Below are 13,860 nucleotides of genomic sequence, written 5' to 3'. Positions count from 1 at the left end.
ACCCTGCACATGTTGATAAACATTTATGAGGTTGCCTCTCAGTGTCCTCTTCAGGCAGCACAGCCCCATCTTCCTCAGGCTCTCCTCCTAACAGAGATGTTCCATTCCCTTCATCATCTTTGTGGCTCTGTGCTGGACTCTCTCAAGCAGTTCTATGTCCTTGAACTGGGTGACCCAGAACTGGACACAACATTCCAGATGCAGCCTCACCAGGGCAGAGTAGAAGGGAAAGAAACCTCTCTCAAGCTACTAACCACAGCCCTTCTAATACACGGGTGTGCTAGTTTGAAGCTGGCTAGAATGTTTTGGTGAGAAGAACTAGATCACAAGCTGTGAAAGGGAAACAAGGGTGATGTCTACTGCACTCAGAGTCTCACAAAGGAGTTTGGGAAGGAGAAAATGAAAACATTAGATAACACTCTTGCCATTTTCTCTCTCTCTGGCTTGGGCTGCTGGCTGAGCTGCATCTCCCTAACTTCACCTTCCATTTGGCCTAACCCACCTTTGCTTCATAACCTCTTGTCTGAACCTCCATTCTTCCTTAGGACTGGGGTAAGGTTGAGAGGGGCAGAGGGAAGGTGCAGGGGTGGTTGAGAGTCCCTCCTGGGGACTCAGGTTTCTGGGAGGGGAGTTGTGTTTCTGTATTACCTTTTACCTTGTATATTTCTGTCTATAACTATATATACTGTAAATATCTGCTTGTATATTGTGCTGCTGTAAATAAATAGCTTCATTCATATTCCCAGAGCCAGATGAGTCTAGTCTGGGTATTTCTAAAGTGTGGGGGGGCAGAGAACACCCAGACCATCACAAGTATATGAGCCAATGAATTAGCAAGTCTAAGTGCTTCCCCCAAGCTTCTAAAATCAGCTTTCATTCTGCATGCATTTTTGTTGCCACAGGCCTTTACCTCCCCACCCTATGAATACCTACCAAAGAAAAAAGCATGGTTGTCATGAAACATAGATACAACTACACATCCTCCTCAGTGATAAACAGCTGTCTGCTGCAGAGAATGGTTGCACAGATTCCTGTCAATCTCGATAAATTTGGGAGTCCTTTCACAAACCAAGTAAGGGAAAACAGTGGTGGCCAAACTGTGGCTGGAGAGCAGCCAGGCAGAAAGGGACCTGGGGGTACTGATAGATAGTAGCTGAATATGAGGCAGCAGTGTGCCCAGGTGGCCAAGAGAGCCAATGGCATCCTGGCCTGCATCAGGAACAGTGTGGCCAGTAGGACAAGGGAGGTTATTCTTCCCCTGTACTCAGCACTGGTCAGGCCACACCTTGAGTGCTGTGTCCAGTTCTGGGCTCCTCAATTCAAGAGAGATGTTGAGGTGCTGGAATGTGTCCAGAGAAGGGCAACAAAGCTGGTGAGGGGCCTGGAACACAAACCCTATGAGGAGAGGCTGAGGGAGCTGGGGGTGTTTAGCGTGGAGAAGAGGAGGCTCAGGGGTGACCTCATTGCTGTCTACAACTACCTGAAGGGAGGTTGTAGCCAGGTGGGGGGTGGCCTCTTCTGCCAGGCAACCAGCAACAGAACAAGGGGACACAGCCTCAAGTTGTGCCAGGGTAGGTCTAGGTTGGATGTTAGGAGGAAGTTGTTGGCAGAGAGAGTGATTGGCATTGGAATGGGCTGCCCAGGGAGGTGGTGGAGGCACTGTCCCTGGAGGTGTTCAAGCAAAGCCTGGCTGAGGCACTTAGTACCATGGTCTAGTTGACTGGGTAGGGCTGGGTGCTAGGTTGGAGTGGATGATCTTGGAGGTCTCTTCCAACCTGGTTGATTCTGTGATTCTATGATTTCTACTGAGGTTCGCCAATACAATGGGCATAAGAGAATGGCTTGGTTGGCAATAGGAAGAAGTTAGATGCCACTTCTTAATAAGCAGACAAGGGGAATATAACAAGTTCTCAATTGTTTCAGGAAAACTCCTGGCACTTCTCACTAAACACACAGAGTGCCACAAGGGTATGTCACAGCCTTGATTCAGCAAAATATCTGGAGCTTAATCTTGGGAGACTAATGGGGACTAACTTTGGGGAAGGAGTTAGAATCATAGAATCAACCAGGTTGGAAGAGATCTCCAAGATCATCCAGTCCAACCTAGCACTCAGCCCTCTCCAGTCAACTAGACCATGGCACTAAGTGCCTCAGCCAGGCTTTGCTTGAAGACCTCTAGGGATGGTGACTCCACCACCTCCCTGGGCAGCCCATTCCAATGCAAATCACTCTCTCTGTGAAGAACTTTCTCCTACCATCCAGCCTAGACCTCCCCCAGTGCACCTTGAGACTGCTTCCCCTTTTTCTGTTGCTGGCTGCCTGGCAGAAGAGACGAACCCCACCTGGCTACAACATCTCTTTGGGTAGTCATAGACAGCAATGAAGTCACCCCTAAGCCTCCTCTTCTCTGGGTTGCACACCCCCAGCTCCTTCAGCCTCTCCTCACAGGATTGTATTCCAGGCCCCTCACCATCTTCATCGCCTTTCTCTGGACATGTTCCAGTACCTCAATATCTCTCTTGAATTGAGGGCCCCAGAACTGAGCACTATACTCTCAATTGTTTCAGGAAAACGCTTGGCACTTCTTGCTGAACACACAGAATGCCACAAGAGTATTTCATAGCTCCATTAAACAAAATGTCTGGAGCTCAATCCTGAGAAATGAATGAAGGAATCTGGGGAAGGAGTCATATACAAAGGCAGCTGAAGATATCTTTCTGTTTCTGCTCTTCTGTGACACATCTCTGAAGCAGCTCAGCTACACCTTGAAGATCTGGAGAGGTATGATGGTTTGGGCTCTTACCCGCCCCCCCCCACACTTTGTATTTGCCCCAGCTAACTCAGACGGACCCTGGGAATATAGATGAAGCAATTTATTTACAGCTAGCAGAATTTACAAGCAGCTATTTACAATATATACAGTTATATACAATTATATACAGAAATATACAAAGGATAAACAATACAAAAGCACAACTCCCCTCCCAGAAACCTGAGTCCCCAGGAGGGGCTCGCAAACCACCCCAACACCTCCCCCCAGCCCTCTCAACCTTACCCCAGTTCTCAGGAAGAAGAGAGGTGCAGCCAAGAGGTTAGGGAGCAAGGTTAGTAGGAGCAAGGTTAATGAGATGTGACCAGGTCTAAGGCAAAGGCAGAAAAAGAAAGACAAAATGGAGAAAGTTTACTTCTTCTTCCCAGAGTTCTCAGCATGACTGTGAGAGAAGGAGACACAATTGTTTTTCATTCCACTGCCTGTTATCAAGTTCTTCTACCAAAACATTCCAGCTTGCTTCAAACTAGCACAAGAGGGCACTGATTTGATGTTTGAGATAGAGCTGAGTTTTCCACTCTTACCTGGCCTCTTCGAGTCTCACAGTTGTGGAGGTAGCTCAAGTGATAAATTTTCAGGTTCAAGGAGGCAAAATTCAGGTACTTCAGGAAAAGCTGGAAATGCAAGCAAGCAGGTCGAGTCAAACGGAGTAGTAGCCTTGTGTCCGCTGGACTCTGTAACACCCTGTCATGGTAACTGCCCCAGATAAATGTTTTGCTTCTACACTGGTATGGGAAAAGGCTTACTCCCCTGTAACTTTCCTGAAAGATTTCTGAGATAAGCACACTCCTAATAAGTCTCTTTCCATAAAGGGTGAAGCCCCTACTGGGAAATTCGCAACAGTGGAGTTTTCACTACAGCAAACATCCCCGGCATAGAAAAATCTGTGTTACATGGCAAAAGAGAGAGCTGCTTGATAGAAACTAGAGCTGCTGACCACTTACTGTTTCATCAGAGCTGGTGAAGTGTGGACCATTCTGCTTATTAACAGCCAAAATGACAGCGACTAAGTCTTTGCCATTCAAGATGGGTGTGGCAAGGATGCTTTTCGTTGTGTAGTTGGTGAGCTCATCCACAAATGGGCTGAACTGGGCACACTGTACAACAGAGGATTGACAAATTAAGCATTTGCTGCAGTGGTTGCAGGCTTAAAAGCAAGTTATAGCACAGTCCATCAGTATGAGCTGCCTAAAGGAACTTTTGGAGCCCCCAACACAAGGACATTGAACTGTTGGAGCCGGTCCAGATGAGACCACAATGATGCTCAGAGGGCTGCAGCAGTTCTGCTATGAGGACAGGCTATGAGAGTTGGGGCTCTTCAGCCTGGAGAAGAGAAGGCTTCAAGGCAACCTTGGAGTGGCCTCCCAAGATCTGGAGGAGGCCTACAGGAAGGCTGAGGAGGGATTTCTTAGAAGGTCTTGTAATGACAGGATGAGGAGTCATCAAACAGGATGGGAGAGGGGAGATTGAAAGTGGACGTTAGGGAAGGGTTCTTTGCAGTGAGGGTGGTGAGACACTGGCACAGGTTGCCCAGGGAGGTTGTGGCTGTTCCCTGCCTGGAGGTGCTCAAGGACAAGTTGGATGAGGCCTTGAGCAACCTGTTCTAGTGGGAGGTGTCCCTGCCTATGTCAGGGGGTTGGAGCTGGGTGAGCTTTGAGGTCCCTTCCAACCTAAACCATTCTATGATTCTATGATTCTGTATTAGGGAAGAGAAATTAATTGGAAAGAAACTGGGTGATGTATGGATAGATGACAAAGCTAGTATCAAGAGGCCTGTCAGTGGCTTCTGACTGCTGCACAAACACTTTTCCACTTTTTGCAAGGATCTTGTAGAGCACAAGGTTTAACACAACAATGGTCATTTTCAGATGACTGCCGTCCACTGCAGAACTTCCTCCATCCTTTCCTCCAACTCTCTGTTAACGCTATGAATCGAGTACAGCCAGCTGCCACACTGCAATCTGCAGCCACATTTAAACCAGTACCATTTGGGAGCAAAAGGTCTTGGGGCAGACCTCGTTGCTCTCTACAGCTACCTGAAGGGTATGTGGGGTTGGTTTCTTCTGCCAGACATCCAGGGACAGAACAAGAGGACACAGCCTGAAGCTGTGCCAGAGCAGGTTCAGGCTGGAGATTAGGAAGAAGTTCTTCACAGCAAGAGTGATTGGCATTGGAATGGGTTGCCTGGGGAGGTGGTGGAGTCCCCATCCCTGAAGGTGCTTCAAAGGAGCCTGGATGAGGCACTTAGTGCCATGATTTAGTGAATTAGAAAGTGTTAGATGATAAGTTGGACTCAAAGCGTTAGATGATAGGTTGGACGAAATGATCTTGAAGGTCTTCTCCAACCTGGTTAATTCTGTGATCTGGTACAGTTAGTGGGAATTTCACTCCCTTTCATATTTCCTCTGCTTTTACCTGGGCCATGAAGATGTTGTTGTCTTGTAGCTTCCATGAATCCATCTACCACTAGTTTCTCTGGAAAGTGTTTCCCCATTCTCTCCCACGTTGCTGGGCCTTTGTGGGTGGGATAGCAGATGTTGGGGAAGGTATCCCAATGGACAACACAACTGGCATCAGTAGTGTGTCGTTTCTGATGCTAAGAGCAACCAAGTCCTGCAATGGGCTGCCCAGGGAGCTGACCACAAGGCAATTACCATTCACAGAATCACAGAAACCTAGAGGTTGGAAGGCACCTCCAGAGATCATCCAGTCCAACTTCACAGTATCACAGTATCACCAAGGTTGGAAGAGACCTCACAGATCATCAAGTCCAACCCTTTACCACAGAGCTCAAGGCCAGACCATGGCACCAAGTGCCACGTCCAATCTTGCCTTGAAGTGCCCCAGGGACGGCGACTCCACCACCTCCCCGGGCAGCCCATTCCAGTGTCCAATGACTCTCTCAGGGAAGAACTTTCTCCTCACCTCCAGCCTAAATCTCCCCTGGCACAGCCTGAGGCTGTGTCCTCTCGTACTGGTGCTGGCCACCTGAGAGAAGAGAGCAACCTCCTCCTGGCCACAACCTCCCCTCAGGTAGTTGTAGACAGCAATAAGGTCTCCCCTGAGCCTCCTCTTCTTCAGGCTAAACAATCCCAGCTCCCTCAGCCTCTCCTCGTAGGGCTGTGCTCAAGGCCTCTCCCCAGCCTCGTCGCCCTTCTCTGGACACGCTCAAGCATCTCAATGTCCCTCCTAAACTGGGGGGCCCAGAACTGAACACAGGACTCAAGGTGAGGTCTAACCAGTGCAGAGAACAGGGGCAGAATGACCTCCCTGCTCCTGCTGACCACACCATTCCTGATGCAGGCCAGGATGCCACTGGCTCTCTTGGCCACCTGGGCACACTGCTGGCTCATGTTCAGGTGGGTATCAATCAGCACCCCCAGATTCCTCTCTGTCTGGCTGCTCTCCAGCCACTCCGACCCCAGCCTTATCTCTGCATGGGGTTGTTGTGGCCAAAGTGCAGCACCTGGCACTTGGAGCTATTGAACTTCCCTGCTGAGGCAGGATCACACAGGGTAGTTCACACAGGAATGTACTCAGAAAGATTTGGAAAGTCTCCAGAGAAGGAGACTTCACAATATCTCTGGACAGCCTGCTCCAGGGCTCTGTCACCCTCACTGTAAAGAACTTTCTCCTCATATTGAGCTGAAACCTTCTCTCTTCCAGTTTCTAGCTGTTGCTCCTTGGCTTATTGCTGCTGATTGGCCCCAGGCACTTGGCCCCCACCCCTCAGAGATTTGTACACATTGATCAGATCTCCTCTCAGTCTTCTCTTCTGCAGACTAAACAGCCCCTGGGCTCTCAGTCTCTCTTCTTCGAGGAGATGCTCAAGTCCCCCAGCCATCCTTGTAGCTCTCTGATGGACTCTTTCGAGCAGGTCCCTGTCTCTCCTGAACTGGGGAGCCAAAAACCCTGTGGGGCAGTGATAGGTCATGATGCAGTGTCAGCATGAAGTGATTTTGCCTATTTGTTCCTTATGTGAAAACAACTGCCCCCCCTCCCAAAATGAAACAGAGCAGAGATAGAGCAGTGCAGGGAAGACAAAGGGCCCAGCACCTCACCTGCACAGGGCCTTATTGACACCATCATCATCTGCCAATAGAGAGTACAGGGATGGTCCTGCTGACCCAAGATCTTCCTGCTCAGCTGAGAGAGCTGCCAGCCATGAAACCTTCTCTTTGAGCTAGGACAATTCCTGAAGTTCTGATCACATTATGAAGGCTGCACCATAAAGAATAATCTCTCCCTAATGCACCCTCTTTCCATTCCTGCTCTTCTGCTGGGCTTCCCTGCCACATCAAGCAGGATAGGGTCCTGCACTTTGGCCACAACAACCCCAAGCAGCTCCACAGGCTGGGGAAAGAGTGGCTGGAAAGCAGCCAGGAGGAAAGGGACCTGGGGGTACCGGAGGATATCAGGCTGAAGATGAGCCAGCAGTGTGCCCAGGTGGCCAAGAGAGCCAATGGCATCCTGGCCTGCATCAGGAACAGTGTGGCCAGTAGGACAAGGGAGGTTATTCTGCCCCTGTGCTCAGCACTGGTCAGGACACACCTTGAGTGCTGTGTCCAGTTCTGGGCTCCTCAATTCAAGAGAGATATTGAGGTGCTGGAACATGTCCAGAGAAGGGTGACAAAGCTGGTGAGGGGCCTGGAACACAAACCCTATGAGGAGAGGCTGAGGGAGCTGGGGGTGTGTGCAGCCTGGAGAAGAGGAGGCTCAGGGGTGACCTCATTGCTGTCTACAACTACCTGAAGGGAGGCTGTAGCCAGGTGGGGATTGGTCTCTTCTCCCAGGTAACCAGCAACAGAAAAAGGGGACACAGTTTCAAGTTGTGCTGGGGAAAGTATAGGCTGGATATTAGGAGGAAGTTGTTGTCAGAGAGAGTGATTGGCATTGGAATGGGCTGCCCAGGGAGGTGGTGGAGGCACCATCCCTGGAGGTGTTCTGGAGAAGACTGGATGAGGCACTTAGTGCCATGGCCTAGTTGCTTGGCTAGGCTGGGTTCTAGGTTGGACTGGATGATCTTGGAGATCTCTTCCAACCTGGTTGATTCTATGATTCTATGATTCTATCTCTCTCTCAAAGAAAGATAATTGCTTTGTGGCAATGCCTGAAAGCACCACAGCAGGACTGCAACACTTGGCTCAGAGCACTGAAATCCCTCCATATTCTCAAGGAAACATTCAAGGGCAGAGAGCTTTATGACATTTAAGTTGCATTCTGATGCTTTCCCACACCTCCCTCCAGCCCAATGCAGAACAAAATCTATGTCTCACTATGCCCTATGGAGGACAAGTGAATTTTCTGCTGAAAGATTTGTATCTGCTTGCAATGGAGCAGCAGATGGCTGAACGAACAGATGGTGCCTTTGTAATGTGCAAACAACAGGTGGAGTAATCCTGAATGGTGTATTTGGGTCGTGTGGATTTTAGTGTTGGTGCCAGAACAAGAGGATTTTTTTTTTTTTACTGATGTTGCTTGGGTTTATGGGATTCAGACCAGGAATATGGGGAGGTAATTCATGTCAGGAAGGCATTAAAAATAAAACTTTGAAATTCCTTGGATCCTTCCTGGTGTTGCAGTGTGCAGTGTTTGCTGAGATATAGAATCATAGAATCATAGAATCAGTCGGGATTGGAAGGGACCACAAGGATCATCTAGTTCCAACTCCCCTGCCATGGGCAGGGACATCTCACACTACATCAATGGCAGGGACACCTCACACTGTATCAGCCTGTCTAGAGTCTCATCCAGCCTGGCCTTAAACACCTCCAGGGATGAAGCTGCCTGGGCAACCCCTTCCAGAGTCTCACTTTTGTCACTTCTGATGAAGACCACCTTGTACACAGGTTTCAGATAACCCACTTCCACTGAGGTTCACCACTCCCTCATGATACACAAAAATGCCTTTAAATGCCCTTGTCCCAAACTTCACCAGACAATAAACATTTCCAAGTGTCATTTCTGGTGGGAAATCATTTTGTGTCCTCGCTGTAAAGGGTTTCTCTCTCTGAATTTACTCATGGGGTATAAACGTGCATGGAAAGATTCTGTATGTGTGCAGTGCAGATCTGGCTGTGCCTTAGTCTTTCTTCATTGCTCAACTAGGTGTGATTCATTCATTCATTTATTAATTAATTAGACAGGCAAGGTGTGACAGTTCATATGTTTACAGGCTTTCACACCTTGACTGATGTGTGTTTAAGTGCAACAGTTCACCCAACCCCATAAATTAATTTGGAAGCCACACACAGACTCTCTACTTGCACTTTGGTTTCTACCTCACAGCTTTTACACCACAAAGTGGTTTGATCAAGCCCTGACTCTTCTTGGCCCCTTTGTCTACTTTCTTAGCCTTTCTTCTATCAAGCAAAGCAACAAATGGCAAACCCCTCTTGACCCCTTTGTCTACTTTCTGAGCCTTTCTTCGATGAAGTGAAGGAACAAAAGGCAAACCTACCTCACTGACATGCTTGATGTTCATGGTTTTCTTGGTCTGTGCAACGTAGCCCACAACGCCTATGTCCAATGGGTAGACAATCTCACAGTCAGGGGAGACCAGGCATTCCTCTAGAGTGCTTCCCTCCTGGATGTTGAAGAGCCTTGTTGCCAGTTCAGGGGTGCCGTTTCTCTGCCTGTACATGAAAAGACTACAGCGATCAGCGTGAATAAGGGACCTGATTCTCTTCAAGGTCTTGAAAACCACTTTTTCCATGTTGATGCTTTCTTGCATGTCTTGGATCAGCTCGAAAAGGATTTCACTCTCATTGCTACCCCAGGACTCCGTGCTGAGTTTCTTCTCAAAGTACTGCTTGGCAAAAGCAGGATTGCCGTCAAGAAACTTCTCTACGTCCTCTTCACTGATGCTCATTGTTAGTGTCCTGGGTCTTGTGGTACGTAGGATATGGGCTTTGCAAAGAGCACTCTAGTTTCTGCTGTAGTTATTAAATGTTTTGTAAAAGAAGGTGTTGCTTCTAGAATGAGCAAAGGTAAGGTAGCGTTGGAAAGAGATCTTGTCATCAAGAAGAGGTATTCCTTTATAGTGCTGAAGATGAGTCTGTGGGAGGACAGATCTTCTCAACCAAACAGATTAGATGACCTCTACAAGAGCTTTGGCTCAACGTTCCCCTTAATCTAAATGCAAATAAAAACTGAGTCCTCAATATCTGGAAACACTCCCCTTTAGGAAAGCAGAACAGTTACTGGAACGATCACACCGGCGCAGCAGCAAGAGGGAAGAACTGCACCTCCTAACATTGAAATAAGCTCTTTAAAGTCTAATTAAATATATACTGCTTGGGCCTAATCCTTGGCTAACAAGGTGAGCATCTTATTATTTCTACTCTCCCAGATCCCTGAACTAGCAGGAAGTGCATCTTTCACTGAAGAGTACAGTGGTCAGAAAAAAAACATCAAGGTAATGTTGGTCTTTCCAGGCTTTCTCCACTGTTGCATGGTTCATCATATGCTGCTGCAAGGGCTGTTCCCAGATGGAAACACCAGTCCTGAATCCTTCAGTCTAAGATTTCAACTGAATTGGCAAGGTCTGTGGCCTTTTTCTTCTTCCTAGTAAGAACCAGGAAATGAAAGCATGGCTTTGGGTGGTACCTTTTTTTTAGGAAGGAATCTAGAGAGCTTCAGGTTGAGTGAGTCAGATAGAAACATTCTGAAGCATCTTGAAAAGCCCTGCAGATGAAACCAAACCAAACCAAACCAAACCAAACCAAACCAAACCAAAAGTCCAAAACACTCAGGAAGATAAAATATTTTTCCTTACCACTATCAGTGGAGAAAGAGTGGGAATTCTAACTGTGAAGGATAGGAATGGTTTCAGATCAGTGAAGCCACCACAAGCACTATGCAGACAGCAGGTGAGGCTAAGTGTCATACTGGGATGAAAGATGACATAGAGGCCTCTTCAGGGGAATTAAATAATGCACAAAGGTGTTTTTGTTCATGAGTAATAGGAGTAAGTCTCATCCACTACATGGCTGGAAGGTAACAAGCACAACAGTTCAAGGAACAACGGTCTGGGCTGCCTGCCACTGTGAGCATTGGCACTAGCATGAGGGATGGTGCACATCAGCTCTAATGTGAATGTGGGTGCCCAGAACGAGGGTGAGAAGAGAAAGAGTGGTGATGCCATGTTCAGAAATGCTTAGGCTGATGATTCTGGTGCTTGAGGGGAGGACAGGTGGGGAGGCACTGGGCTTCCATCAGCAAGGAGGACAGGACGGATATGTGCTGATCCATTTGTGTCAGCTCCTGAAAGAGGAGGTGAACACCCTCACACCAAGGGATGGTAGTATAGGGGAAGGGAGTTAAGAGACAAATCCTTTCAGATGACAGCAGGCAGAAGAGCAAAAAATAAGTATAAGGGGAGTCAAGAAAGAAATCTTCTCAGATGATAGCAGGCAGAACAGCAAAAAAAACCCAAACCCAAGTCTAGGGGAAGGGAGTTAAGAGAATTCCTTTCAGATGATAGCAGGTGGAACAGCAAAAAAAAAAAACCCAAGTATATGGGAAGAGAGTTAACTCTTTTCCCAAGTATATGGGAAGAGAGTTAACTCTTTTCAGATGATAGCAGGTAAAACAGTGGAAAACAAGTATAGGGGAAGAGAATTAGAGAAACCCTTCCAGATGATAGCAGGCAGAACAGCAAAAACAAGTATAGGGGAAGGGAGTTAAGAGAGAAATCCCTTGACAGCAGCTAAAACAGCAAAAAACCCAAGTATAGAGGAAGGGAGTTAAGAGAGAAATCCTTTCAGATGACAGCAGGCAGAACAGCAAAAAAAATTAGGTATAGGGGAAGGGAATTAAGCAAGAAATCCTTTCAGATGACAGCAGGTAAAAGAGTGGAAAACAAAACAAAGGTCTACACAATTATTATTTTTGGTTCCATTTTTCTCCTATTCCCTCTTTCAGATCTTTGGGTCTTTGGAGATGCAGTAGGAAAGTTGTTGGGTGAACAGGCTGAACACCTTAGAAGCCTTTATGCAAGCATGGTAGAGATTTGCTCTGTTAATTCTAGCAGTCAGTATACTACAATAGGATCACTGCTCAAAACATATGGAGAAGGTGATGTGTGGCAAAGGTACATGTACTGCCTCCAATGTCCATGTTCTAAGGGAGGGACAAGGACTTGCTCCAGCTCTCCAAAATGGGAGAGGATGAAGCCATTTTATAAGCAACAAGCAAGACCTTGCCAAGGACAGAACTCCTTGGCAGTGGGGAGTTTGCACTGCCTGACATCTGCAGGTGTGGCAACGCTTGGGCAAGGGCCTGCACACTGCTGCAGTCATTAAAGACACAAATGGTGGCAGGAAAAGCAAGGGGAAAACTTCTTTTGTTTTGACCTGAGGAGAGAGAAGACCTAAATGAGAAATTCAAGTTGGGAGACAGTTTAGGTGAGTCAGATCATGAAGGGAGAGTTTTGGAACTGGGAAAAAAACAAAAAACAGCAAGAAAAAAGAGTGATTTTGTGAATTATTTGATCTTTTTAAAGCAAGGGGGAAAAAATCAACCAAACCAACCAAACAAAAAACAAACACAAACAAACAAATCAACCTAAAAAACAAACAAACAAACAAACAGACAGAAAGTGTGGAAACATGCAAAGTTATTGAAGTACAAAAATACCATGAACAAGTAAAAATGCAAACCCAGAAGGGTCAAGACCCAAAACGAGATGGAATTAGGAGTGCCAGAGGCAATGAGCATTGGCTGCTCTCAGAAAAGTCAGAGTATCAGGGGAAGTACTGAAGGACTGGAGTGCTTAGAGGGCTGTTAGAATTAACCCCTAAGCTGCTAATGTTTGGGGTTGGGTTTTCTTTCTGACGATGAATGGAGAATCATCTGAAGTTCTGACGCCCTGGTGGAAGGCAGATGTAGTGATGCTTTAAGCAAAAGAGGAAGGAGGGATAAAGAGGAGACTTCCACAATGACCACTTTAAACCCAGCTTGTAGGAAAAAAACAGCAACAAGGATGTTTCTGTAAATACAGATAGGAGATCCTGCAAATGATGCTGTAAATAACTAGGAGCCAGTGTGGTTTTGTTAAGGGCAAACTGTGTCATACTGGCACCATTTCCTCTGTGCCAGACTAAGACGTCTGTGAGCAGAAGACAGCTAACAACTGTGCCTGCTCTTGATTCATGAAGAAATGGCACACAGGGTATTCTGTCACAGGATCACAGGATGTTAGGGGTTGGAAGGGACCTCCAGAGATCATCCAGTCCAACCACGCTGACAAGCAGGATCCCCAAGAGCAGTTGGCACATGGGGGTGCTGATTGATACCCACCTGAACATGAGCAAGCAGTGTGCCCAGGTGGCCAAGAGAGCCAGTGGCATCCTGGCCTGCATCAGGAATGGTGTGGTCAGCAGGAGCAGGGAGGTCATTCTGCCCCTGTACTCTGCACTGCTTAGACCACACCTTGAGTCCTGTGTTCAGTTCTGGGCCCCCCAGTTTAGGAGGGACATTGAGATGCTTGAGTGTGTGCAGAGAAGGGTGACGAGGCTGGGGAGAGGCCTTGAGCACAGCCCTACGAGGAGAGGCTGAGGGAGCTGGGATTGGTTAGCCTGGAGAAGAGGAGGCTCAGGGGTGACCTTATTGCTGTCTACAACTACCTGAGGGGTGGTTGTGGCCAGGAGGAGGTTGCTCTCTTCTCTCAGGTGGCCAGCACCAGAACGAGAGGACACAGCCTCAGGCTACGCCAGGGGAGATTTAGGCTGGAGGTGAGGAGAAAGTTCTTCACTGAGAGAGTCATTGGACACTGGAATGGGCTGCCCGGGGAGGTGGTGGAGTCGCCATCCCTGGAGCTGTTCAAGGCAGGATTGGACGTGGCACTTGGTGCCATGGTCTAGCCTTGAGCTCTGTGGTAAAGGGTTGGACTTGATGATCTGTGAGGTCTCTTCCAACCCTGATGATACTGTGATACTGTGTGATACTGTGATAACACATCCAGGCAGGTTGGGAAAGTCTCCAGAGCAGGAGACTCCACAACCTCTCTGAGCAGCCTGGTCCAGGGC

General features: G+C 47.7%; 1 protein-coding gene across 1 annotated transcript in view; it reads right to left on the bottom strand.

Moving 5' to 3' along the window:
* The window catches only part of PDE6B (phosphodiesterase 6B), a 52,312-nt gene extending 42,611 nt beyond the window's left edge, over positions 1 to 9,701 (bottom strand). The window contains exons 1-3 of the mRNA XM_064176790.1: positions 9,291 to 9,701; positions 3,775 to 3,927; positions 3,355 to 3,444 (exon numbers count right to left, since the gene is read on the bottom strand). Of these exons, the coding sequence (XP_064032860.1) occupies positions 3,355 to 3,444; positions 3,775 to 3,927; positions 9,291 to 9,701 (654 nt within the window). The remainder of the gene's footprint in view (positions 1 to 3,354; positions 3,445 to 3,774; positions 3,928 to 9,290) is intronic.
* Between the last annotated feature and the right edge of the window lie 4,159 nt (positions 9,702 to 13,860).

This window comes from Pogoniulus pusillus, chromosome Z (genome assembly GCF_015220805.1).
Source record: "Pogoniulus pusillus isolate bPogPus1 chromosome Z, bPogPus1.pri, whole genome shotgun sequence".
NCBI classification, from domain to species: domain Eukaryota; kingdom Metazoa; phylum Chordata; class Aves; order Piciformes; family Lybiidae; genus Pogoniulus; species Pogoniulus pusillus.
The sequence above is the reverse complement of the archived record's forward strand: the minus strand, read 5'-3'. Positions and strand labels throughout refer to the sequence as shown.